The sequence below is a fragment of the Lissotriton helveticus genome, chromosome 4_1 (genome assembly GCF_964261635.1).
Source record: "Lissotriton helveticus chromosome 4_1, aLisHel1.1, whole genome shotgun sequence".
NCBI lineage: Eukaryota > Metazoa > Chordata > Amphibia > Caudata > Salamandridae > Lissotriton > Lissotriton helveticus.
Genome location: NC_136063.1, coordinates 80,633,382 through 80,659,244, shown reverse-complemented (window position 1 = coordinate 80,659,244; position 25,863 = coordinate 80,633,382). Strand labels below are relative to the sequence as shown.

Sequence of the window (25,863 nt, the reverse complement as noted above, 5' to 3'; positions counted from 1 at the left end):
AGTGTTTTGCTTCAACACATCCAGCTAGGGGTGAAAAGCTGAAATCTTACCCTGCGCTGAGCTCCATATCCCTGGGTAGAAGGTGTGACTTCATCCCCTTGAAGTTGAACAACACCAAATGTCACAGGTATCAGTACAATTGGTGCCTGGAGAATGGATGTAGGCCCAAGGCCTTGCAGGCCTTTCCTGATACTGTGAAGGGGTGAAATAGACTTTACTTGGCATGTGTAGTGTTTTGATTTAACACCTCAAGCCAGGGGGATTACCTGAAATCTTACCCTGCGCTGAGCTCCATAACCCTGGGTAGAAGGTGTGACTTCATCCTCTTGAAGCTTAACACCACCAAATGTCACAGGTATCAGTAAAATTGGTGGCTGGAGGCTGGAAGTAGGCCCAAGGCCCTGCAGGCCTTTCCTGATACTGTGAAGGGGTGAAATAGACTTTATTGGGCATGTGAAGTGTTTTGCTTTAACACCTCCAGCCAGGGGGATAACCTGAATTCTTACCCTGCGCTGAGGTCCATAACCCTGGGTCGAAGATGTGACTTATTCCCCTTGAAGCTTAACACCACCAAATGTCACAGGTATCAGTAACATTGGTGCCTGGAGGCTGGAAGTAAGCACAAGGCCTTTCCTGATACTGTGAAGGGGTGAAATAGACTTTATTGGGCATGTGAGGTGTTGTGCTTTAACACCTCCAGCCAGGGGTGAAACTTGAAATCTTACCCTGCGCTGAGCTCCATAACCCTGGGTAGAAGGTGTGACTTCTTCCCCTTGAAGCTTAACACCTCCAAATGTCACAGCTATCAGTATAATTGGTGCCTGGAGGCTGGAAGTAGGCCCAAGGCCTTGCAGGCCTTTCCTGATACTGTGAAGGGGTGAAATAGACTTTATTGGGTATGTGAGGTGTTTTGCTTTAACACCTCCAGCCAGGGGGATACCCTAAAATCTTGCCCTGCGCTGAGCTCCATAACCCTGGGTAGAAGGTGTGACTTCATCCCCTTGAAGCTTAACACCACCAAATGTCACAGGTGTCAGTAACATTGGTACCTGGGGGCTGGAAGTAGGCCCAAGGCCTTGCAGACCTTTCCTGATACTGTGAAGGGGTGAAACAGACTTGAAGTGGCATGTGAAGTATTTTGCTTTAACACCTCCAGCCAGGGGGATAACCTGAATTATTACAATGCACTGAGATCCATAACCATGGGTAGAAAGTGTGACTTTATCCCCTTGAAGTTGAACAACACCAAATGTCACAGGTATCAGTACAATTGGTGCCTGGAGAATGGAGGTAGGCCCAAGGCCTTGCAGGCCTTTCCTGATACTGTGAAGGGGTGAAATAGACTTTACTTGGCATGTGTAGTGTTTTGCTTTAACACCTCAAGCCAGGGGGATAACCTGAAATCTTAGCCTGCGCTGAGCTCCATAACCCTGGGTAGAAGGTGTGACTTCATCCCCTTGAAGTTGAACAACACCAAATGTCAGAGGTATCAGTACAATTGGTGCCTGGAGAATGGATGTAGGCCCAAGGCATTGCAGGCCTTTCCTGATACTGTGAAGGGGTGAAATAGACTTTATTGGGCATGTGAGGTGTTTTGCTTCAACACATCCAGCTAGGGGTGAAAAGCTGAAATCTTACCCTGCGCTGAGCTCCATAACCCTGGGTAGAAGGTGCGACTTCTTCCCCTTGAAGCTTAACACCACCAAATGTCACAGGTATCAGTAAAATTGGTGCCTGCAGGCTGAAAGTAGGCCCAAGGCCTTGCAGGCCTTTCCTGATACTGTGAAGGGGTGAAATAGACTTTACTTGGCATGTGTAGTGTTTTGCTTTAACACCTCAAGCCAGGGGTGAAAAGCTGAAATCTTCCCCTGCGCTGAGCTCCATAACCCTGGGTAGAAGGTGCGACTTCTTCCCCTTGAAGCTTAACACCACGAAATGTCACAGGTGTCAGTAACATTGGTGCCTGGAGGCTGGAAGTAGGCACAAGGCCTTGCAGGCCTTTCCTGATACTTTGAAGGGGTGAAATAGACTTTATTGGGCATGTGGAGTGTTTTGCTCTAACACCTCGAGCCAGGTGGATAACCTGAAATCTTACCCTGCGCTGAGCTCCATTACCCTGGGTAGAAGGTGTGACTTCATCCCCTTGAAGTTGAACAACACCAAATGTCACAGGTATCAGTTTAATTGGTGCCTGGAGAATGGATGTAGGCCCAAGGCCTTGCAGGCCTTTCCTGATACTGTGAAGGGGTGAAATAGACTTTACTTGGCATGTGTAGTGTTTTGCTTTAACACCTCAAGCCAGGGGGATAACCTGAAATCTTACCCTGCGCTGAGCTCCATAACCCTGGGTAAAAGGTGTGACTTCATCCCCTTGAAGCTTAACACCACCAAATGTCACAGGTATCAGTAAAATTAGTGCCTGGAGGCTGGAAGTAGGCCCAAGGCCTTGCAGGCCTTTCCTGATACTGTGGAGGGGTGAAATAGACTTTATTGGCCATGTGAAGTGTTTTGCTTTAACACATCCAGCTAGGGGTGAAAAGCTGAAATCTTACCCTGCGCTGAGCTCCATAACCCTGGGTAGAAGGTGTGGCTTTATCCCCTTGAAGCTGAACACCTCCAAATGTCACAAGTATCACAAGAACAGGTGCCTAGGGGCTGGAAGTAGGCCCAAGGCCTTGCAGGCCTTTCCTGATACTGTGAAGGGGTGAAATAGACTTTACTTGGCATGTGTAGTGTTTTGCCTTAACACCTCAAGCCAGGGGGATAACCTGAAATCTTACCCTGCGCTGAGCTCCATAACCCTGGGTAAAAGGCGTGACTTCTTCCCCTTGAAGCTGAACACCTCCAAATGTCACAAGTATCACAAGAACAGGTGCCTAGGGGCTGGAAGTAGGCCCAAGGCCTTGCAGGCCTTTCCTGATAATGTGGAGGGGTGAAATAGACTTTATTGAACATGTGAGGTGTTTTGCTTTAACACCTCCAGCCAAGGGGATAACCTGAATTCTTACCCTGCGCTGAGCTCCATAACCCTGGGTAGAAGGTGTGACTTCTTCCCCTTGAAGCTTAACACCACCAAATGTCACAGGTATCAGTAACATTGGTGCCTGGAGGCTGGAAGTAGGCCCAAGGACTTGCAGGCCTTTCCTGAGACTGTGGAGTGGTGAAATACACTTTATTGGGCATGTGAAGTGTTTTGCTTGAACACCTCCAGCCAGGGGGACGACCTGAAATATTACCCTGCGCTGAGCTCCATAAACCTGGGTAGAAAGTGTGACTTCATCCCCTTGAAGCTTAACACCACCAAATGTCACAGGTATCAGTAACATTGGTGCCTGTAAGGATGGAAGTAGGCCCAAGGCCTTGCAGGCCTCTCCTAATACTGTGAAGGGGTGAAATACAATGTATTGGGCATGTGAAGTGTTTTGCTGTAACACCTCCAGCCAGGGGGATAACCTGAATTCTTACCCTGCACTGAGCTCCATAACCCTGGGTAGAAGGTGTAACTTCATCCCCTTGAAGCTTAGCACATCCAAATGTCACAGGTATCAGTAAAATTGGTGCCTGAAGGCTGGAAGTAGGCCCAAGGCCTTGCAGGCCTTTCCTGATACTGTGGAGGGGTGAAATAGACTTTATTGGTCATGAGAAGTGTTTTGCTTCAACACATCCAGCTAGGGGTGAAAAGCTGAAATCTTACCCTGCGCTGAGCTCCATAACCCTGGATAGAAGGTGTGACTTCATCCCCTTGAAGTTGAACAACACCAAATGTCACAGGTATCAGTACAATTGGTGCCTGGAGAATGGATGTAGGCTCAAGGCCTTGCAGGCCTTTCCTGATACTCTGAAGGAGTGAAATAGACTTTACTTGGCATGTGTAGTGTTTTGCTTTAACACCTCAAGCCAGGGGGATAAACTGAAATCTTACCCTGCGCTGAGCTCCATAACCCTGGGTAAAAGGTGTGACTGCTTCCCCTTGAAGCTTAACACCACCAAATGTCACGGGTATCAGTAAAATTAGTGCCTGGAGGCTGGAAGTAGGCCCAAGGCCTTGCAGGCCTTTCCTGATACTGTGGAGGGGTGAAATAGACTTTATTGGCCATGTGAAGTGTTTTGCTTTAACACATCCAGCTAGGGGTGAAAAGCTGAAATCTTACCCTGCGTTGAGCTCCATAACCCTGGGTAGAAGGTGTGGCTTTATCCCCTTGAAGCTGAACACCTCCAAATGTCACAAGTATCACAAGAACAGGTGCCTAGGGGCTGCAAGTAGGCCCAAGGCTTTGCAGGCCTTTCCTGACACTGCAGAGGGGTGAAATAGACTTTATTGGGCATGTGAAGTGTTTTGCTTCAACACATCCAGCTAGGGGTGAAAAGCTGAAATCTTACCCTGTGCTGAGCTCCATAACCCTGGGTAGAAGGAGTGACTTCATCCCCTTGAAGTTGAACAACACCAAATGTCACCAAATGTTTAATTGGTGCCTGGAGAATGGATGTAGGCCCAAGGCCTTGCAGGCCTTTCCTGATACTGTGAAGGGGTGAAATAGACTTTACTTGGCATGTGTAGTGTTTTGCTTTAACACCTCAAGCCAGGGGGATTACCTGAAATCTTACCCTGCGCTGAGCTCCATAACCCTGGGTAGAAGGTGTGACTTCATCCCCTTGAAGCTTAACACCACCAAATGTCACAGGTATCCGTAAAATTGGTGGCTGGAGGCTGGAAGTAGGCCCAAGGCCTTGCAGGCCTTTCCTGATACTGCGAAGGGGTGAAATAGACTTTATTGGGCATGTGAAGTGTTTTGCTTTAACACTTCCAGCCAGGGGGATAACCTGAATTCTTACCCTGCGCTGAGCTCCATAACCCTGGGTCGAAGATGTGACTTATTCCCCTTGAAGCTTAACACCACCATATGTCACAGGTATCAGTAACATTGGTGCCTGGAGGCTGGAAGTAAGCACAAGGCCTTTCCTGATACTCTGAAGGGGTGAAATAGACTTTATTGGGCATGTGAGGTGTTTTGCTTTAACACCTCCAGCCAGGGTTGAAACTTTAAATCTTACCCTGCGCTGAGCTCCATAACCCTGGGTAGAAGGTGTGACTTCATCCCCTTGAAGCTTAACACCTCCAAACGTCACAGGTATCAGTATAATTGGTGCCTGGAGGCTGGAAGTAGGCCCAAGGCCTTGCAAGCCTTTCCTGATACTGTGAAGGGGTGAAATAGACTTCAATGGGCATGTGAAGTGTTTGGCTTTAACACCTCCAGCCAGGGGTGACACTTGAAATCTTACCCTGCGCTGAGCTCCATAACCCTGGGTAGAAGGTGTGACTTCTTCCCCTTGAAGCTTAACACCTCCAATTGTCACAGGTATCAGCAACATTGGTGCCTGGAGGCTGGAAGTAGGCACAAGGCCTTGCAGGACTTTCCTGATACTGGGAAAAGGGTGAAATACACTGTACTGGGCATCTGAGGTGTTTTGCTTAAACACCTCCAGCCAGGGGGATAACCTGAAATCTTACCCTGCGCTGAGCTCCATAACCCTGGGTAGAAGGTGTGACTTTATCCCCTTGAAGCTAAACACCTCCAAATGTCACAAGTATCACAAAAACAGGTGCCTGGGGGCTGGAAGTAGGCCCAAGGACTTTCCTGATACTGTCAAGGGGTGAAATAGACTTTATTGGGCATGTGAAGGGTTTTGCTTTAACACCTCCAGCCAGGGGGATAACCTGGAATCTTACCCTGCGCTGAGCTCCATAACCCTAGGTCGAAGATGTGACTTATTCCCCTTGAAGCTTAACACCACCAAATGTCACAGGTATCAGTAACATTGGTGCCTGGAGGCTGGAAGTAAGCACAAGGCCTTTCCTGATACTCTGAAGGGGTGAAATAGACTTTATTGGGCATGTGAGGTGTTTTGCTTTAACACCTCCAGCCAGGGTTGAAACTTTAAATCTTACCCTGCGCTGAGCTCCATAACCCTGGGTAGAAAGTGTGACTTCACCCCCTTGAAGCTGAACACCTCCAAATGTCACAAGTATCACAAAAACAGGTGCCTGGGGGCTGGAAGTAGGCCCAAGGCCTTGCAGGCCTTTCCTGATACTGTGAAGGGGTGAAATAGACTTTATTGGGCCTGTGAAGTGTTTTGCTTTAACACCTCCAGCCAGGGGGATAACCTGAATTCTTACCCTGCACTGAGCTCCATAACCCTGGGTTGAAGATATGACTTCTTCCCCTTGAAGCTTAACACCACCAATTGTCACAGGTATCAGCAACATTGGTGCCTGGAGGCTGGAAGTAGGCACAAGGCCTTGCAGGTCTTTCCTGATACTGGGAAAAGGGTGAAATACACTGTACTGGGCATCTGAGGTGTTTTGCTTAAACACCTCCAGCCAGGGGGATAACCTGAAATCTTACCCTGCGCTGAGCTCCATAACCCTGGGTAGAAGGTGTGACTTTATCCCCTTGAAGCTAAACACCTCCAAATGTCACAAGTATCACAAAAACAGGTGCCTGGGGGCTGGAAGTAGGCCCAAGGACTTTCCTGATACTGTCAAGGGGTGAAATAGACTTTATTGGGCATGTGAAGTGTTTTGCTTTAACACCTCCAGCCAGGGGGATAACCTGGAATCTTACCCTGCGCTGAGCTCCATAACCCTGGGTAAAAGGTGTGACGTCATCCCCTTGAAGCTTAACACCACCAAATGTCACAGGTGTCAGTAACATTGGTGCCTGGGGGCTGGAAGTAGGCCCAAGGCCTTGCAGGCCTTTCCTGATACTGTGAAGGCGTGAAATGCAATTTATTGGGCATGTGAGGTGTTTTGCTTTAACACCTCCAGCCAGGGTTGAAACTTGAAATCTTACCCTGCGCTGAGCTCCATAACCCTGGGTAGAAAGTGTGACTTATTCCCCTTGAAGCTTAACACCTCCAAATGTCACAGGTATCAGTGTAATTGGTGCCTGGAGGCTGGAAGTAGGCCCAAGGCCTTGTAGGCCTTTTACTGATACTGTGAAGGGGTGAAATAGACTTCAATGGGCATGTGAAGTGTTTGGCTTTAACACCTCCAGCCAGGGGGATAAACTGAAATCTTACCCTGTGCGGAGCTCCATAACCCTGGGTAAAAGGTGTGACTTCTTCCCCTTGAAGCTTAACACCTCCAAATGTCACAGGTATCAGTGTAATTGGTGTCTGGAGGCTGGAAGTAGGCCCATGGCCTAGCAGGCCTTGTCCTGATACTGTAAAAGGGGTTAAAAACATTGTATTGACCACGTGACGTGTCTCCTTTTTACACCTCAAGCCAGGGGGTTAGCCTGAAGCCTTACCCTGCGCAGAGCTCCTTAACCCTAGGTAGAAGGTGTGACTTCATCCCCTTGAAGCCTTACACCTCCAAATCTCACAGGTATCAGTAAAACTGGTGCTTGGAGGCTGGAAGAAGACCCATGGCCTTGCTGGCCTCACCTGACACTGTGAAGGGGTGACATACACTTTATTGGACTTTTGAAGTGTGTTGTTTTCACACCCCCAGCCAGGAGTATAACCCTAAATATTACCCTGCGCGGAGTTCCTTAACCCTGGGTAGGAGGAGTGACTTTGTCCCCTTGAAGCTGCAGGCTTCATAATGTCACAAGTATCACGAAAATAGGTGCCTGGAGGCTGGAAATGTGCCTATGGTCTTGCAGGCCTGGGTCTGATACTGTAAAGGGGTTAGATGCAGTGTTGGAATAAATAACTCTTTCGTTTTCCCACCTCCAGCCAGGGGTGGAACCTGAAATCTTACTCTGCGCGGAGGTCCATAGCCCAGGTTAGTAGGAGCAACTGTATCCCCTTTGAAGATTAACTCCGCCAAATGTTACAAGTATCCCTAAAAGAGGTGTTTGGAGGCTAGGAATGGGCCCACAGCCTTGTGCTGATACTGTAACAGGGGGGAATCTCACCCTGCGCGGAGCTCCATAGCCCTGTGCAGAAATAGACACTTTGTGCCTGCAGGCTAGAAATGGGCTTGGGACACTGAAGGCTAGGATCTGATAATGCAAAGGGCTTTATATACCTTTTGAATGACGTTTTTTTTTTCTCCGCCTCCAGCCAAAGGGGAAATCCTGAAATATTACCCTAATCGGAGCTCCATAGCCCTGTGTAGAAAAAGTGACTTAGTCTCCTAGAACCTAAACATTGAGCAAAATATATATATATATATATTTTGTATTAACAGTTTTAAATGGGTAAATTGTACCCGGATCGGAGATCCATAGGCCGGGTAGAAAAAGTGACTTTGTCCCCTTCAACCTAGAGTTATTTGAAGAAGAAGAAAAAAATTGTATGTGTATATATTTTTTTTTTATTTATTTATTTTGGACCACCTTCAGCTTAGGGGGAAAACCTGAAGTTTTACCCGGATCGGAGCTCCACATCCTCGGGTAGAAACAGTGACGTTTTCCCCTTGAACCTAAAGTTAGTAAAAAAAAAAAAAAAAAAAGTTTAGATTTTTTTTTTTGCCGACCTCCGGCTAAGGGGGGAAACCCGAAATTGTACCCGAATCGGAGCTCCCCAGCCCTGGGTGGAACAAGTGACTTTGTCCCCTTAAAACTAAGGAAATAGTAAAAAAAAAAAAAAAAAAAGTATATATATAGTTATTTTTTTTGCCGACCTCCAGCTAAGGGGGGAAACCGGAAATGTTACCCGAATCGGAGCTCATCAGCCCTGGGTAGAAAAAGTGACTTTGTCCCCTTGAACATAAAGTTAGAAAAAAAGAAGAAAAAATGTATGTATCGATTTTTTTTTTGATTTTTTTGCCGACCTCCAGCTAAGGGGGAAATGCGGAAATTTTACCCGAATCATAGCTCACCAGCCCTGGGTAGAAGTAGTGCCCACGTCCCCTTGAACCAAAATGTCCACACACAAAAAAAGAAAAATACTGAAAGCGTTGTTTAAAGGCCCACAGGGACCCGTAAACGGACATGGTGGTTCGCCACATCATTTAGGACCCCACACCCTCTTCCTATGGGCCTGCATGGGAACCCTATTGTATCGACTATTAAGCCCCTAGGGCTTATGCTCCTGGGCGGAAGACAAAGTTGGAGTTAGCACGGCCATTCCGCCGCCCGGCCATCTGGTCGCCGTAGCTGACTGGGCCATCTGGTCGCCGACCAGATGGCCCAGTGAGCTGCGGCGACCAGATGGCCGGGCGGCGGAATGGCCGCGCTAACTCCAACTTTGTCTCCCAGCCAGGCGCTGTAAGCCCCCACTACGTGGGGGGCTTAATAGTCGGTGAACTGCGTGACTCGTGGGGCCCTGAGCCGGGCTAAACCCACTTTAGGTCCCCAGGCAAGGGCTCCATGATGGCGGGCCCCTGGGCCGTGCTACACCCACCTTAGGTCCCCAGGCAAGGGCTCCATGATGGCAGGCCGCTGGACCGGGCTGAACCCACAGTAGGTCCCCAGGCAAGGGCTCCATGTTGGCGTGCCCCTGGGCCGGGCTAAACCTGCCTTATCTCCCCTGTGAAGGGCTCCAGGATAACGGGACCCTGGGACGGGCTAAACACGAATTAGGTCCCCAGTCCAGGGCTCCGTGGTGGCGGGCCCCTGGACCGGGCTGAGCCCGCCTTAGGTCACCAGTTTAGGGCTCCATGGTTGCGGGCCCCTGGGCCGGGCTAAACACGCCTTAGGTCCCCAGTTTAGAGCTCCAGGAAAACGGGACCCTGGGCCGGGCTAAACCCACCGTAGGTCCCCAGGCAAGGGCTCCATAATGGCGGGCACCTGGGCCGGTCTAAACACCCCCTTAGGGACCCAGTCCAGGGCTCCTGAATGGCGGGCTCCTGGGGCCACGGGACAGCGCCCGACATGGTAGGGTGGCACCGGAGCAAATCCCCTGGTATTGGGCTAGCGAGTAGCCGATCCCGGCTCTGCGGGAACAATAGTGCATAGACACAGCTCTCCCATGACATCGTGGTCGGCTCTTAAAAGAGCCTTTGGGTTGGTGTTTTGCGTTTTTCCGTGGGCAAGTCGAGTGTTTAACCGCCGAATCCGTAGAGGGTGCGGCCCTGGCGCTTCAGGGCATAGACCACATCCATGGCGGTGACGGTCTTCCGCTTGGCGTGCTCGGTGTAGGTGACGGCGTCCCGGATCACGTTCTCCAGGAAAACCTTGAGCACCCCGCGGGTCTCCTCGTAGATGAGGCCGGAGATGCGCTTGACTCCGCCACGGCGCGCCAGGCGGCGAATGGCCGGCTTGGTGATGCCCTGGATGTTGTCCCGGAGCACCTTGCGGTGCCTCTTGGCGCCGCCTTTGCCGAGCCCCTTCCCTCCTTTGCCGCGTCCAGACATGTTCTCCTCTCGATGCTGTGAGCAGAAATGAAATCTCGACCAGCAGCGGCTGCTTATATTGAGGAGCAGCGGACCCGCGCGGGAGCCCTGTGACGATACCCTGTGAGGCGGGAGAGCCCGGCCACGGCCCGCCCCTCTGCAGGGAGCGGGGGCTGGAGCGGCCGTTGCCGTTTGAAAAAGAGCGGGCTCCCAGCCCGCCTTTGTCATGGGCTGGCTCAGCAGCTGCCGCCGGTGCACAGATCACAGTCAAACACACCCCTTCCCGGCCCCTACTTGTGACCGCGGCCCGCCTAAACCTCTCCTTCCTTCCCCCCTCCCAATATGAACAGCCTCGGGCATTTTTTAATAAAGCCCACACACGTTAAACCGGACTCACCGGCACCACCCCGCTGTGTGTCACCGCCTGCAACCCCGCAACACTGTCCACGTCTCGCGCCCAAGGCACCTCCCTTCCCGGCCCCCACTTGTGACCGCGGCCCGCCTAACCCTCTCGTTCGGTGGCCCCTCCCAATATGAAGAAAAAAAAAACATGGATACGTTTTAATGGAGCCCAACACACGTTAAAGTCCTCACCGGCACCACCTGCCTTCAACCTCGCAACACTGCCCACATCTCGCTCCCGGCTGGGGCAAGCCTGCACAATGTGTCCCCCAAAAATGAAAAAATATATATGTTTATATTGATTGAAAAAGAGCGCGCTCCCAGCCCGCCTCTTTGTCAGGGGCTCCCGATCGGGCTCAGCAGCTGCCGCCGGTGCACTGATCAGATAAACACGCACACTCCTCCCTGCCAGGCCCCCACTTGTCACCGCGGCCCGCCTAACCCTCGCCTTCGGTGCCCGCTCGGCTGGGGCAAGTCTGCAAAATGTGTCCCTGAAAATTCAAATTATACATGTATATACTAAAAAAAAAAACAAAACATTAATATGGTCGGCCTCATGCTAGGCTTCGGGAAGGAACAACATTAAAGTGCACGGCCAGAGCTTGGGCATGCCCCCCTATGAAGCTACGGTAGCGGGCGCTGCCGCATCTATGAAGCCGCCAGAGAGTAACACCTCGGCACGGATACGCTCTTTGATGGAGTCTGTGGATGGCCCTGAAAAGAGCCTTTGTGTTTAGGGTGTGTTTCCACGGGGGTCTGCGGGCCTTTACTTGCTTGCTTTGCCCTGTGCCTTGTGGCTCTCGGTTTTCTTGGGCAGCAGCACGGCCTGGATGTTGGGCAGGACTCCTCCCTGGGCGATGGTGACTCGGCCCAGCAGCTTGTTCAGCTCCTCGTCGTTGCGGATGGCCAACTGGAGGTGTCTGGGGATGATGCGGGTCTTCTTGTTGTCCCGGGCGGCGTTGCCGGCCAGCTCCAGGATCTCAGCGGTCAGGTACTCCAGCACTGCAGCCAGATAGACGGGGGCACCGGCTCCCACCCTCTCGGCGTAGCTTCCCTTCCGGAGCAGCCTGTGCACACGGCCCACGGGGAACTGGAGCCCGGCTCTGGAAGAGCGTGTCTTGGCCTTGGCGCGGGCCTTTCCTCCCTGCTTTCCTCTTCCAGACATGGCGATCGATCTAGGGTCTCAGTCACACAACAGAGAGAAGAATACTTCTCTTTCTGCTGGACTCGGTAATATAAAGACTTCGGGAGCGTCTGATTGGTTGACAGCTAGGCGCTGATAGTACTTCTCATTGGAGGAGGGCTTAACATAGGAAGTGGGGAGCCTGCCAATGAGAAGGGAGAGCCGGGAAGGAGACTGCTTTGCAGGCCAAGCCCATAAATACAAGTGCCGGGCCCTCCTTCCGTATTTCTCTCGGCTTCACAGCAAGCAGTGAAAGAGCGTCCACCATGCCTGAACCAGCCAAGTCCGCGCCGGCTCCCAAGAAGGGCTCCAAGAAAGCGCTCTCCAAGCCGCCCAAGAAGGACGGGAAGAAGCGCAGGAAGAGCAGGAAGGAAAGCTATGCCATCTACATTTACAAAGTGATGAAGCAGGTGCACCCAGATACCGGCATTTCCTCCAAGGCCATGGGCATCATGAACTCCTTCGTGAACGACATCTTCGAGCGCATCGCTAACGAGTCTTCCAAACTGGCTCTCTACAACTCGCGGCGCACCATCACCTCCCGGGAGATCCAGACCGCAGTCCGCCTTCTGCTGCCCGGAGAGCTGGCCAAGCACGCCGTGTCGGAGGGCACCAAGGCCGTCACCAAGTACACCAGCGCCAAGTAAGGCTTCGAGGCGCATCACCAACAAACACAACGGCTCTTTTAAGGGCCAATCACTTCCTCCTCTAAGAGCTAATGTGCTTCTGTTATCACTTGAGAAATATGTGTTTTAGAAGGGTAATGTTGAGTGCAGAAAGGCCCGCTCTCACGGGGCTTGCTGCAAACCGAGGGCCGACAGAGCAGTCCACCCGTTTTGCCTCTTTAAATTAACATATCCCTATGAATGAGCCCTCGTTGGGACCAAGTGTCACATAAGCACTGCAACGATGAGGTTACATAAACCCACTGGGAATTCGCGCATCTGCCCGTGGGCTTATTCTTTTCCATGTATGGGGCGAACAGTGTTTGTGTGAGCGGGTTTAACGTTGTGTTAGTACTTTTAAGACCCTGGGGAACGGCTATAATCCGCCCCGGGGCAAACGTTCCTGAAATCGGACACATGAACCCGATGTACCGGGAGCACAGATGCGCCATAGCGCTGGCTTGTGACCAGCGGATCCCTACACAATCCTCTACCCCCAAAGAAGCTCTCTATTAAATGAAGGACACGTTTAAGAGGTGTTTGTGCACTGTGAACACGGAGTGCTCTGGTTCCCCCCCAGAGCCGGTATAAGTTGCCCAGTACTCGAGGTACTCTCAGAACCCGACGTACCGGGGGCACAGATGCCCCATAGTGCTGGCTTGTGACCCGCGGATCCCGACCACAACCCTCTACCCAAACAACGCTTTAAAATGAAGGACACATTGGAGAGGTGTTGGTGCACTGTGAACACAGAGTGCTCTGGTTTTTCAAGAGCCGGCGGTATAAGTTGCCCAGTGCTCGTGGTACTCACAGCCCACCCTCCCTGACGTGTTATAACACATGCCATGACAGATAAGATAAGCTCGTAGGTGACAGGGTGGTGGCCCTTAAAAGAGCCGTTGTGGTGGTTGTTCGGGTCGGTCCGTCGCCTTAGGCCCTCTCGCCTCGGATGCGACGTGCCAGCTGGATGTCCTTGGGCATGATGGTCACCCTCTTGGCGTGGATGGCGCACAGGTTGGTGTCCTCGAAGAGCCCGACCAGGTAGGCCTCGCTGGCCTCCTGCAGGGCCATGACGGCGGAGCTCTGGAAGCGCAGGTCGGTCTTGAAGTCCTGGGCGATCTCCCTCACCAGGCGCTGGAAGGGCAGCTTGCGGATGAGGAGCTCGGTGGACTTCTGGTAGCGGCGGATCTCGCGGAGGGCCACGGTGCCGGGCCGGTAGCGGTGAGGCTTCTTGACGCCGCCGGTGGCAGGCGCGCTCTTGCGGGCAGCCTTGGTGGCCAGCTGCTTGCGGGGCGCTTTGCCGCCGGTGGACTTGCGGGCTGTCTGCTTGGTGCGGGCCATGGCGGGAGCGGTCTCTCTCGGCGAAGGCAGAGAAGAATGGCGTCGAACGGGGAAAGAGCCCTATTTATGCGCTCACAGACGGAGGGCTGCTCTGATTGGCTGAGGAGACCGCCCCACGTTCGAAAATAGCCCGCGGTGTGCAACGATTGGTTACTGGACCGGAGGCTGCAGCCTAGGTGTCCAATGAGCTGTGGATAAAAGAGAACACTCCGGTTGGATGATGTAGCCGGAGCCCGCGCCCCGGCCAGCCTTTGTCTCCGTGTCCGTCCGTCCACTGGTGGTCCACCCGACCCCGGTCAACCGGGAGAGGAGCCCGAGATGTCATGAGCACGCCGCCCTGGAACACTCCCCGTTACCTGCGCTCGATGGAAAGTTCACAATCGTCTGCTTTATGCAGACACTAGATCGAGTCTGCCCGGGTACAGTGAAAGCACCAACACACACACACACACGTTTATAATAAACTGAGGTCTCATAACTCCCAGACCCCCTTTTACCCGCCCCATGTCACCCTGGAGCACGCAGTGCCCTGCGCTCCATTTAAAGTTCACAATCGTCTGCTTTATGCAGACACTATGTCGAGTTTGCCCGGGTACAGTGAAAGCACCAACACACACACACGTTTATAATAAACTGAGGTCTCATAACTCCCAGACCCCCTTTTACCCGCCCCATGTCACCCTGGAGCACGCAGTGCCCTGCGCTCCATTTAAAGTTCACAATCGTCTGCCTTATGCAGACACTATGTCGAGTCTGCCCGGGTACAGTGAAAGCACCGAGACACAAACACGTTATTGCACATGTACTATGAACGGAGGTCTTATAACTCCCGGACCCCCTTGTTTTCTATGTGATAACGATTTCAATCCACTCAGCACCGAAAGAGCCGTTTTATATGGCCAAGATCACACGCAGCACTCGCCTGTGAAACGGTGCGCTGGGATGTTTTGTGCGGTTTATTTTTGGAAAAGTGGGGCATTGGGTGGGTGCAAAGGTGGGGATGAACACGCTCTCTTCTAGACAGGGTGGTGGCCCTTAAAAGAGCCTTTGTGTTTGCAGTGTCTCGGTGCAAGCCCTTACTTCTTCTTGGGTGCTGCCTTTTTGGGCTTGGCTGCTTTGGGCTTGGCTGCCTTGGGTTTGACTACCTTGGCAGGGCTTTTCTTGGCTACTTTGGGCTTCGCCGCCTTGGCTTTCGCTGGGCTCTTGGCAGCCTTCTTGGCGGGGGCAGCCTTGGGCTTCTTGGGGCTCTTGGCTGCCGCCGGCTTCTTGACCTTCTTCGGGCTCTTCTTGACCCCCGCGGGAGCCTTTTTGGGCTTCTTGGCGGCAGGGGCAGCTTTCTTGGCCGCTGGCTTCTTGGTGGCTGTCTTCTTTGCCGCCTTCTTGCCCACCAGCTGCTTCTTGTTCACCTTGAAGGAGCCGGAGGCCCCGGTGCCCTTCAGCTGGGCTAGGGCGCCTTTGCTGACCAGGCTCTTCAGGGAGACCTTTACTCGGCCCTTGTTCTTGTCCGCATCGTAGCCGGCGGCGAGCAGCCCCTTCTTCAGGGCCGACAGGGAGACTCCCTTCCTCTCGGCCGAGGCAGTCACCACCTTCATAATCATGTCGGACACGCTGGGACCGGAAGGCTTCTTGGCCTTGGAGGCCCCCGCTGCTTTCTTCTGCTGCTTCTTCTTGGGGGCGACCTCAGCGGGAGGCGCCGCGACGGCTGGAGCGGTTTCTGCCATTGTAATGCAAGTCTGGGCGCAGGCACTGTCAGAGAGCAGAAATGTACCGCCCGAGCCGAGCCCCGTGCATATATAGGGAGGAGCCAGCCCCTGATTGGTCCCGGGGAGAGAGGGCTGTGCGAGGCGCACTCGGCTCCCTGCTCCCAGCTGACTTTTGTGTTTCCTACCATCGGAATAACTAAGTTTAAAAACACAACCAGTTAAACACACGCTCCCGGGCACACATGATAAGAAGCCCAGCTTCAGCCCCTTCCCGCGCCCGCCCCCGTTTCAGCTGCCCCCGTCCTCAGAGGCTCGTAATCCGCCGTGAATCTCTGCCCTCCCCCGATGGCTGACGCCCCCGAGCCTGGAATCCCGGGCCCCGGGCCCCTTTTCCCCGGTCCACCCTCGCGCTCCGAGGCCGGGAGCGGCGGCCCGCGGGCGGGAGGGGCCTCCTGCAGGGAGCGGGCCCTGTGGCGGCGCAGTGGGGCTCCGGGGGCCGCGGGGAGCGGGTTCTGGAACGGGCCGAAGTAACACAGGGCTCCGCCGGCCGAGCGCGGGGAGTGGAGACAATGCCCGGGGTCCAGGGGGGCCCTCGCCGCGCGCCTGCACCCTCGGCTGTGGCACCCACGAGTCGGGGGCAGCCGGGGGACTTTTACAAGCAGCGGGGCACGGTCCGGGCTCAGGCATCACCAGGGGGCTGCGCGCTGATAGCTGCACATGGAGGCAGAGGGCATTCACTGCCAAGCGCCGAGCTGGAGGAGACGGGCGCAGACTCAACATCATAAGCACACAGTGGCACGGTGAAGGCAGGCGGCCAGTCAGGCCTGCATGTTTAACGGCACCCAGAGTGAGAGCAGAGGGTGTGAATGCACCTGAAATGGTGACCCCCCCAAGTACCTGCATGGAGGCACTCTGCTGAGCTGCTTTTTTACAGCTGGAGTTAGGTTTACCACTCAGGTGACGTACCTAGAAGGGAACCGACCTTAACAACGCGGTCAAAACACCGCAGTACATTTAGATCTCTGCATTTACCCCGCAAATCGTTTCCACGACTTGCACTGGAGGGCGCTCTACACTAAGGAATAGTGTGATTTACTATTCCAACACCTTCCCTCCCTGGCATAGTAAATCATACTATTCCTAAGTCTAGATCGCCCTCCCGTGCAAGTTGTGGAAAGCGCCTAAAAAAGCAATGTAATGTACCGCAATCTAATTCTTACATCATACATCCCACAGTACAGAGTGAGGCCTGTGACTATCACCGTTGTAGTGAGCCCGATTGCTGGCGTGGGGACCACTCCTGAATCAAATGGTCTGTCAAGAGTGCGACCTGCGCCCACAAATCAGATTCTGCGCCTGGCAGCCTGATTGAGATCTACTTCTAAATACCGGTTTTCGCCTTGGATGTAGGTAGAGTGAACCACAAATCAAACACTTCTCACAGTACAAAACGTACATCAACAGTTTCAGATCTTAGCCTTCAGGTACTCTGGCCCATCCCTAGCTTGTCACAGGTATCACTAAAACTGGTGCCTGTAGGCTGGAAACACTCCCAAGGCCTTGCAAGCCTTTCCTGATAATGTGAACAGGCGAAGTACACTTTACTGGACATGTGAAGTGTTTTGCTTTAACACCTCCAGTCATGGGTGAAGCCTGAAATCTTACCCTGCGCTGAGCTCCATAACCCTCTGTAGAAGGTGTGACTTCATCCCCTTGAAGCTTAACACCACCAAATGTCACAGGTATGAGTAACATTGGTGCCTGGAGGCTGGAAGTAGGCCCAAGGCCTTGCATGCCTTTCCTGATACTGTGAAGGGGTGAAATAGACTTTAATGGGCATGTGGAGTGTTTTGCTATAACACCTCCAGCCAGGGGGATAACCTAAAATCTTACCCTGCGCTGAGCTCCATAACCCTGGGTAGAAAGTGTGACTTCATCCCCTTGAAGCTTAACACCACCAAATGTCACAGGTATCAGTAAAATTGGTGCCTGGGAGCTGGAAGTAGGCCCAAGGCCTTGCATGCCTTTCCAGATACTGTGGAGGGGTGAAATAGACTTTATTGGGCATGTGGTGTGTTTTGCTTTAACACCTCAAGCCGGGGGGATAACCTGGAATCTTACCCTGCGCTGAGCTCCATAACCCTGGGTAAAAGGTGTGACTTCATCCCCTTGAAGCTTAACACCACCAAATGTCACAGGTGTCAGTAACATTGGTGCCTGGGGGCTGGAAGTAGGCCCAAGGCCTTGCAGGCCTTTCCTGATACTGTGAAGGGGTGAAATAGACTTTTTTGGGCATGTGGAGTGTTTTGCTTTAACACCTCTAGCCAGGGGGATAACCTGAAATCTTACCCTGCGCTGAGCTCCATAACCCTGGGTAAAAGGTGTGACTTCATCCCCTTGAAGCTTAGCACCTCCAAATGTCACAGGTATCAGTAAAATTGGTGCCTGGAGGCTGGAAGTAGGCCCAAGGTCTTGCAGGCCTTTCCTGATACTGTGAAGGGGTAAAATAGACTTTAATGGGCATGTGGAGTGTTTTGCTTTAACACCTCCAGCCAGGGGAATAACCTGAATTCTTACCCTGCGCGGAGCTCCATAACCCTGGGTAGAAGGTGTGACTTCATCCCCTTGACGCTTAGCACCTCCAAATGTCACAGGTATCAGTACAATTGGTGCCTGGAGGCTGGAAGTAGGCCCAAGGTCGTGCAGGCCTTTCCTGATACTGTGAAGGGGTAAAATAGACTTTATTGGGCATGTGAAGTGTTTTGCTTTAACACCTCAAGCCAGGGGGATAACCTGGAATCTTACCGTGCGCTGAGCTCCATAACCCTGGGTAAAAGGTGTGACTTCATCCCCTTGAAGCTTAGCACCTCCAAATGTCACAGGTATCAGTAAAATTGGTGCCTGGAGGCTGGAAGTAGGCCCAAGGTCTTGCAGGCCTTTCCTGATACTGTGAAGGGGTGAAATACACATTGTTGTGTATGGTAATTGTTCTATTTTCACGCCTCCAACCTGGGGAGAAGCATGAAATCTTACCCTGCGCGGAGCTCCATAACCCTGGGTAGAAGGTGCGACTTCATCCCCTTGAAGCTTAACACCACCAAATGTCACAGGTATCAGTAAAATTGGTGCCTGGAGGCTGGAAGTAGGCCCAAGGTCTTGCAGGCCTTTCCTGATACTGTGAAGGGGTAAAATAGACTTTAATGGGCATGTGGAGTGTTTTGCTTTAACACCTCCAGCCAGGGGGATAACCTGAATTCTTACCCTGCGCGGAGCTCCATAACCCTGGGTAGAAGGTGTGACTTCATCCCCTTGACGCTTAGCACCTCCAAATGTCACAGGTATCAGTACAATTGGTGCCTGGAGGCTGGAAGTAGGCCCAAGGTCTTGCAGGCCTTTCCTGATACTGTGAAGGGGTAAAATAGACTTTAATGGGCATGTGGAGTGTTTTGCTTTAACACCTCCAGCCAGGGGGATAACCTAAAATCTTACCCTGCGCTGAGCTCCATAACCCTGGGTAGAAAGTGTGACTTCATCCCCTTGAAGCTTAACACCACCAAATGTCACAGGTATCAGTAACATTGGTGCCTGGAGGCCTGAAGTAGGCACAAGGCCTTGCAGGCCTTTCCTGATGCTGGGAAAGGGTGAAATACACTCTACTGGGCATGTGAGGTGTTTTGCTTAAACACCTCAAGCCAGGGGGATAACCTGAAATATTACACTGCGCTGAGCTCCATAACCCTGGGTAGAAGGTGTGACTTCTTCCCCTTTAAGCTTAACACCACCAAATGTCACAGGTGTCAGTAACATTGGTGCCTGGGGGCTGGAAGTAGGCCCAAGGCCTTGCAGTCCTTTCCTGATACTGTGAAGGGGTGAAATAGACTGTGTTGGGCAAGTGAAGTTTTTTGCTTTAACACCTGCAGCCAGGGAGATAACCTGAATTGTTACCCTGCACTGAGCTCCATAACCCTGGGTAGAAGGTGTGACTTCTTCCCCTTGAAGCTTAACACCACCAAATGTCACAGGTATCAGTAACATTGGTGCCTGGAGGATGGAAGTAGGCCCAAGGCCTTGCAGGCCTTTCCTGATACTGTGAAGGGGTGAAATAGACTTTATTGGGCATGTGAAGTGTTTTGCTTTAACACCTCCAGCCAGGGGGATAATCTGAAATCTTACCCTGCGCTGAGCTCCATAACCCTGGGTAAAAGGTGTGCCTTCATCCCCTTGAAGCTCAACACCACCAAATGTCACAGGTATCAGTAACATTGGTGCCTGGAGGCTGGAAGTAGGACCAAGGCCTTGCAGGTCCTTCCTGATACTGTGAAGGGGTGAAATAGACTTTATTGGGCATGTGAAGTGTTTTGCTTTAACACCTCCAGCCAGGGGGATAACCCCAATTCTTACCCTGCGCTGAGCTCCATAACCCTGGGTAGAAAGTGTGACTTCATCCCCTTGAAGCTGAACACCACCAAATGTCACCGGTATCAGTAAAATTGGTGCCTGGAAGCTGGAAGTAGGCCCAAGGCCTTGCAGGCCTTTCCTGTTACTGTGAAAGGGGTGAAATAGACTTTATTGGGCATGTGGAGTGTTTTGCTTTAACACCTCCAGCCAGGGGGATAACCCCAATTCTTACCCTGCGCTGAGCTACATTACCCTGGGTAAAAGGTGTGACTTCATCCCCTTGAAGCTGAACACCTCCAAATGTCTCAAGTATCACAAAAACAGGTGCCTGGAGGCTGGAAACTGGCACTAGGCATTGCAGGCCTTTCCTGATACTATGAAAGGGGTGAAATAGACTTTATTGGGCATGTGAAGTGTTTTTCTTTAACACCTCCAGCCAGGGGGATAACCCGAATTCTTACCCTGCACTGAGCTCCATAACCCTGGGTAGAAAGTGTGACTTCATCCCCTTGACGCTTAGCACCTCCAAATGTCACAGGTATCAGTAAAATTGGTGCCTGGAGGCTGGAAGTAGGCCCAAGGCCTTGCATGCCTTTCCTGATACTGTGAAGGGGTGAAATAGACTTTATTGGGAATGAGAAGTGTTTTGCTTCAACACATCCAGCTAGGGGTGAAAAGCTGAAATCTTACCCTGCGCTGAGCTCCATAACCCTGGGTAGAAGGTGTGACTTCATCCCCTTGAAGCTTAACACCACCAAATGTCACAGGTATCAGTAAAATTGGTGCCTGGAACTGGAAGTAGGCCAAGGCCTTGCATGCCTTTCCTGATACTGTGAAGGGGTGAAATACAATTTATTGGGCATGTGAAGTGTTTTGCTTTAACACCTCAAGCCAGGGGGATAACCTGAAATCATACCCTGCACTGAGCTCCATAACCCTGGGTAGAAAGTGTGACCTCATCCCCTTGAAGCTTAACACCACCAAATGTCACAGGTATCAGTAACATTGGTGCCTGGAGGCTGGAAGTAGGCACAAGGCCTTGCAGGCCTTTCCTGGTACTTTGAAAGGGGTGAAATAGACTTTATTGGGCAAGTGAAGTGTTTTGGTTTAACACCTCAAGCCAGGGCGATAACATGAAATCTTACCCTGCGCTGAGCTCCATAACCCTGGGTAGAAGGTGTGGCTTTATCCCCTTGAAGCTGAACACCTCCAAATGTCACAAGTATCGCAAGAACAGGTGCCTAGGGGCTGGAAGTAGGCCCAAAGCATTGCAGGACTTTCCTGATACTCTGGAGGGGTGAAATAGACTTTATTGGGAATGAGAAGTGTTTTGCTTCAACACATCCAGCTAGGGGTGAAAAGCTGAAATCTTACCCTGCGCTGAGCTCCATAACCCTGGGTAGAAGGTGTGACTTCATCCCCTTGAAGTTGAACAACACCAAATGTCACAGGTATCAGTACAATTGGTGTCTGGAGGCTGGAAGTAGGCCCAAGGCCTTGCAGGCCTTTCCTGATACTGTGAAGGGGTGAAATACAATTTATTGGGCATGTGAAGTGTTTTGCTTTAACACCTCAAGCCGGGGGGATAACCTGGAATCTTACCCTGCGCTGAGCTCCATAACCCTGGGTAGAAAGTGTGACTTCATCCCCTTGAAGCTTAACACCACCAAATGTCACAGGTATCAGTAAAATTGGTGCCTGGGAGCTGGAAGTAGGCCCAAGGCCTTGCATGCCTTTCCAGATACTGTGGAGGGGTGAAATAGACTTTATTGGGCATGTGGTGTGTTTTGCTTTAACACCTCAAGCCGGGGGGATAACCTGGAATCTTACCCTGCGCTGAGCTCCATAACCCTGGGTAAAAGGTGTGACTTCATCCCCTTGAAGCTTAACACCACCAAATGTCACAGGTGTCAGTAACATTGGTGCCTGGGGGCTGGAAGTAGGCCCAAGGCCTTGCAGGCCTTTCCTGATACTGTGAAGGGGTGAAATACAATTTATTGGGCATGTGAAGTGTTTTGCTTTAACACCTCAAGCCAGGGGGATAACCTGAAATCATACCCTGCACTGAGCTCCATAACCCTGGGTAGAAAGTGTGACCTCATCCCCTTGAAGCTTAACACCACCAAATGTCACAGGTATCAGTAACATTGGTGCCTGGAGGCTGGAAGTAGGCACAAGGCCTTGCAGGCCTTTCCTGGTACTTTGAAAGGGGTGAAATAGACTTTATTGGGCAAGTGAAGTGTTTTGGTTTAACACCTCAAGCCAGGGCGATAACATGAAATCTTACCCTGCGCTGAGCTCCATAACCCTGGGTAGAAGGTGGGACTTCTTCCCCTTGAAGCTTAACACCACCAAATGTCACAGGTATCAGTAACATTGGTGCCTGGAGGCTGGAAGTAGGCACAAGGCCTTACAGGCATTTCCTGATACTGTGAAGGGGTGAAATAAAATTTAATGGGCAAGTGGAGTGTTTTGCTTTAACACCTCCAGCCAGGGGGATAACCTGAAATCTTACCCTGCGCTGAGCTCCATAACCCTGGGTAGAAAGTGTGACTTCATCCCCTTGAAGCTTAACACCACCAAATGTCACAGGTATCAGTAACATTGGTGCCTGGAGGCTGGGAGTAGGCACAAGGCCTTGCAGGCCTTTCCTGATACTGGGAAAGGGGTGAAATAGACTTTATTGGGCATGTGAAGTGTTTTGCTTTAACACCTCAAGCCAGGGCGATAACCTGAAATCTTACCCTGCGCTGAGCTCCATAACCCTGGGTAGAAGGTGTGGCTTTATCCCCTTGAAGCTGAACACCTCCAAATGTCACAAGTATCGCAAGAACAGGTGCCTAGGGGCTGGAAGTAGGCCCAAAGCATTGCAGGACTTTCCTGATACTGTGGAGGGGTGAAATAGACTGTATTGACCATGTGAAGTGTTTTGCTTTAACACATCCAGCTAGGGGTGTTAAGCTGAAATCTTACCCTGCGCTGAGCTCCATAACCCTGGGTAGAAGGTGTGACTTCTTCCCCTTGAAGCTTACCACCACCAAATGTCACAGGTATCAGTAACATTGGTGCCTGGAGGCTGGAAGAAGGCACAATGCTTTGCAGGCCTTTCCTGATACTGTGGAGGGGTGAAATAGACTTTATTGGGAATGAGAAGTGTTTTGCTTCAACACATCCAGCTAGGGGTGAAAAGCTGAAATCTTACCCTGCGCTGAGCTCCATAACCCTGGGTAGAAGGTGTGACTTCATCCCCTTAAAGCTTAACACCACCAAATGTCACAGGTATCAGTAAAATTGGTGCCTGGAAGCTGGAAGTAGGCCCAAGGCCTTGCATGCCTTTCCAGATACTGTGGAGGGGTGAAATAGACTTTATTGGGCATGAGAAGTGTTTTGCTTCAACACATCCAGCTAGGGGCGAAAAGCTGAAATCTTACCCTGCACTGAGCTCCATAACCCTGGGTAGAAGGTGTGACTTCATCCCCTTGAAGTTGAACAACACCAAATGTCACAGGTATCAGTACAATTGGTGTCTGGAGGCTGGAAGTAGTCCCAAGGCCTTGCATGCCTTTCCTGATACTGGGAAAGGGTGAAATACACTGTACTGGGCATGTGAGGTGTTTTGCCTAAACACCTCAAGCCAGGGGGTAACCTAAAATCTTACCCTGCGCTGAGCTCCATAACCCTGGGTAGAAAGTGTGACCTCATCCCCTTGAAGCTTAACACCACCAAATGTCACAGGTATCAGTAAAATTGGTGCCTGGAGGCTGGAAGTAGGCCCAAGGCCTTGCAGGCCTTTCCTGATACTGTGAAGGGGTGAAATAGACTTTATTGGGCATGTGGAGTGTTTTGCTTTAACACCTCCAGCCAGGGGGATAACCTGAAATCTTACCCTACGCTGAGCTCCATAACCCTGGGTAAAAGGTGTGACTACATCCCCTTGAAGCTTAACACCACCAAATGTCACAGGTATCAGTACAATTGGTGCCTGCAGGCTGGAAGTAGGCCCAAGGCCTTTCAGGCCTTTCCTGATACTGTAAAAGGGGTGAAATAGACTTTATTGGGCATGTGAAGTGTTTTGCTTTAACACCCCCAGCAAGGGGGACAACCTGAAATCTTACCCTGCGCTGAGCTCCATAACCCTGGGTAGAAGGTGTGACTTCTTCCCCTTGAAGCTTACCACCACCAAATATCACAGGTATCAGTAACATTGGTGCCTGGAGGCTGGAAGAAGGCACAATGCCTTGCAGGCCTTTCCTGATACTGTGGAGGGGTGAAATAGACTTTATTGGGAATGAGAAGTGTTTTGTTTCAACACATCCAGCTAGGGTTGAAAAGCTGAAATCTTACCCTGCGCTGAGCTCCATAACCCTGGGTAGAAGGTGTGACTTCTTCCCCTTGAAGCTTACCACCACCAAATGTCACAGGTATCAGTAACATTGGTGCCTGGAGGCTGGAAGAAGGCACAATGCTTTGCAGGCCTTTCCTGATACTGTGGAGGGGTGAAATAGACTTTATTGGGAATGAGAAGTGTTTTGCTTCAACACATCCAGCTAGGGGTGAAAAGCTGAACTCTTACCCTGCGCTGAGCTCCATAACCCTGGGTAGAAGGTGTGACTTCATCCCCTTGAAGTTGAACAACACCAAATGTCACAGGTATCAGTACAATTGGTGTCTGGAGGCTGGAAGTAGGCCCAAGGCCTTGCAGGCCTTTCCTGATACTGTGAAGGGGTGAAATACAATTTATTGGGCATGTGAAGTGTTTTGCTTTAACACCTCAAGCCAGGGGGATAACCTGAAATCATACCCTGCACTGAGCTCCATAACCCTGGGTAGAAAGTGTGACCTCATCCCCTTGAAGCTTAACACCACCAAATGTCACAGGTATCAGTAACATTGGTGCCTGGAGGCTGGAAGTAGGCACAAGGCCTTGCAGGCCTTTCCTGGTACTTTGAAAGGGGTGAAATAGACTTTATTGGGCAAGTGAAGTGTTTTGGTTTAACACCTCAAGCCAGGGCGATAACATGAAATCTTACCCTGCGCTGAGCTCCATAACCCTGGGTAGAAGGTGGGACTTCTTCCCCTTGAAGCTTAACACCACCAAATGTCACAGGTATCAGTAACATTGGTGCCTGGAGGCTGGAAGTAGGCACAAGGCCTTACAGGCCTTTCCTGATACTGTGAAGGGGTGAATTAGACTTTAATGGGCAAGTGGAGTGTTTTGCTTTAACACCTCCAGCCAGGGGGATAACCTGAAATCTTACCCTGCGCTGAGCTCCATAACCCTGGGTAGAAAGTGTGACTTCATCCCCTTGAAGCTTAACACCACCAAATGTCACAGGTATCAGTAACATTGGTGCCTGGAGGCTGGGAGTAGGCACAAGGCCTTGCAGGCCTTTCCTGATACTGGGAAAGGGGTGAAATAGACTTTATTGGGCATGTGAAGTGTTTTGCTTTAACACCTCAAGCCAGGGCGATAACCTGAAATCTTACCCTGCGCTGAGCTCCATAACCCTGGGTAGAAGGTGTGGCTTTATCCCCTTGAAGCTGAACACCTCCAAATGTCACAAGTATCGCAAGAACAGGTGCCTAGGGGCTGGAAGTAGGCCCAAAGCATTGCAGGACTTTCCTGATACTGTGGAGGGGTGAAATAGACTGTATTGGCCATGTGAAGTGTTTTGCTTTAACACATCCAGCTAGGGGTGTTAAGCTGAAATCTTACCCTGCGCTGAGCTCCATAACCCTGGGTAGAAGGTGTGACTTCTTCCCCTTGAAGCTTACCACCACCAAATGTCACAGGTATCAGTAACATTGGTGCCTGGAGGCTGGAAGAAGGCACAATGCTTTGCAGGCCTTTCCTGATACTGTGGAGGGGTGAAATAGACTTTATTG

General features: G+C 51.5%; 2 protein-coding genes across 2 annotated transcripts; one reads left to right on the top strand and one right to left on the bottom strand.

Annotated features, from left to right (window-relative positions):
• Positions 1-12,098: 12,098 nt before the first annotated feature.
• Positions 12,099-12,569, top strand: LOC144826967 (histone H2B 1.2-like). The gene has a single exon (XM_078685431.1). The coding sequence runs from the start codon at positions 12,137-12,139 to the stop codon at positions 12,515-12,517; it is 381 nt and encodes a 126-aa protein (XP_078541557.1). The 5' UTR covers positions 12,099-12,136; the 3' UTR covers positions 12,518-12,569.
• An 844-nt stretch (positions 12,570-13,413) lies between these two features.
• LOC144826966 (histone H3) lies at positions 13,414-14,041 on the bottom strand. The gene has a single exon (XM_078685430.1). It carries the CDS (start codon positions 13,874-13,876, stop codon positions 13,466-13,468), a length of 411 nt encoding a protein of 136 aa, XP_078541556.1. The 5' UTR covers positions 13,877-14,041; the 3' UTR covers positions 13,414-13,465.
• Positions 14,042-25,863: the final 11,822 nt, after the last annotated feature.

Bases quoted from the DNA above. Each gene is read 5' to 3' on its own strand.
- LOC144826967 (XM_078685431.1), top strand. From the start codon at position 12,137: ATGCCTGAACCAGCCAAGTCCGCGCCGGCTCCCAAGAAGGGCTCCAAG.
- LOC144826966 (XM_078685430.1), bottom strand. From the start codon at position 13,876: ATGGCCCGCACCAAGCAGACAGCCCGCAAGTCCACCGGCGGCAAAGCG.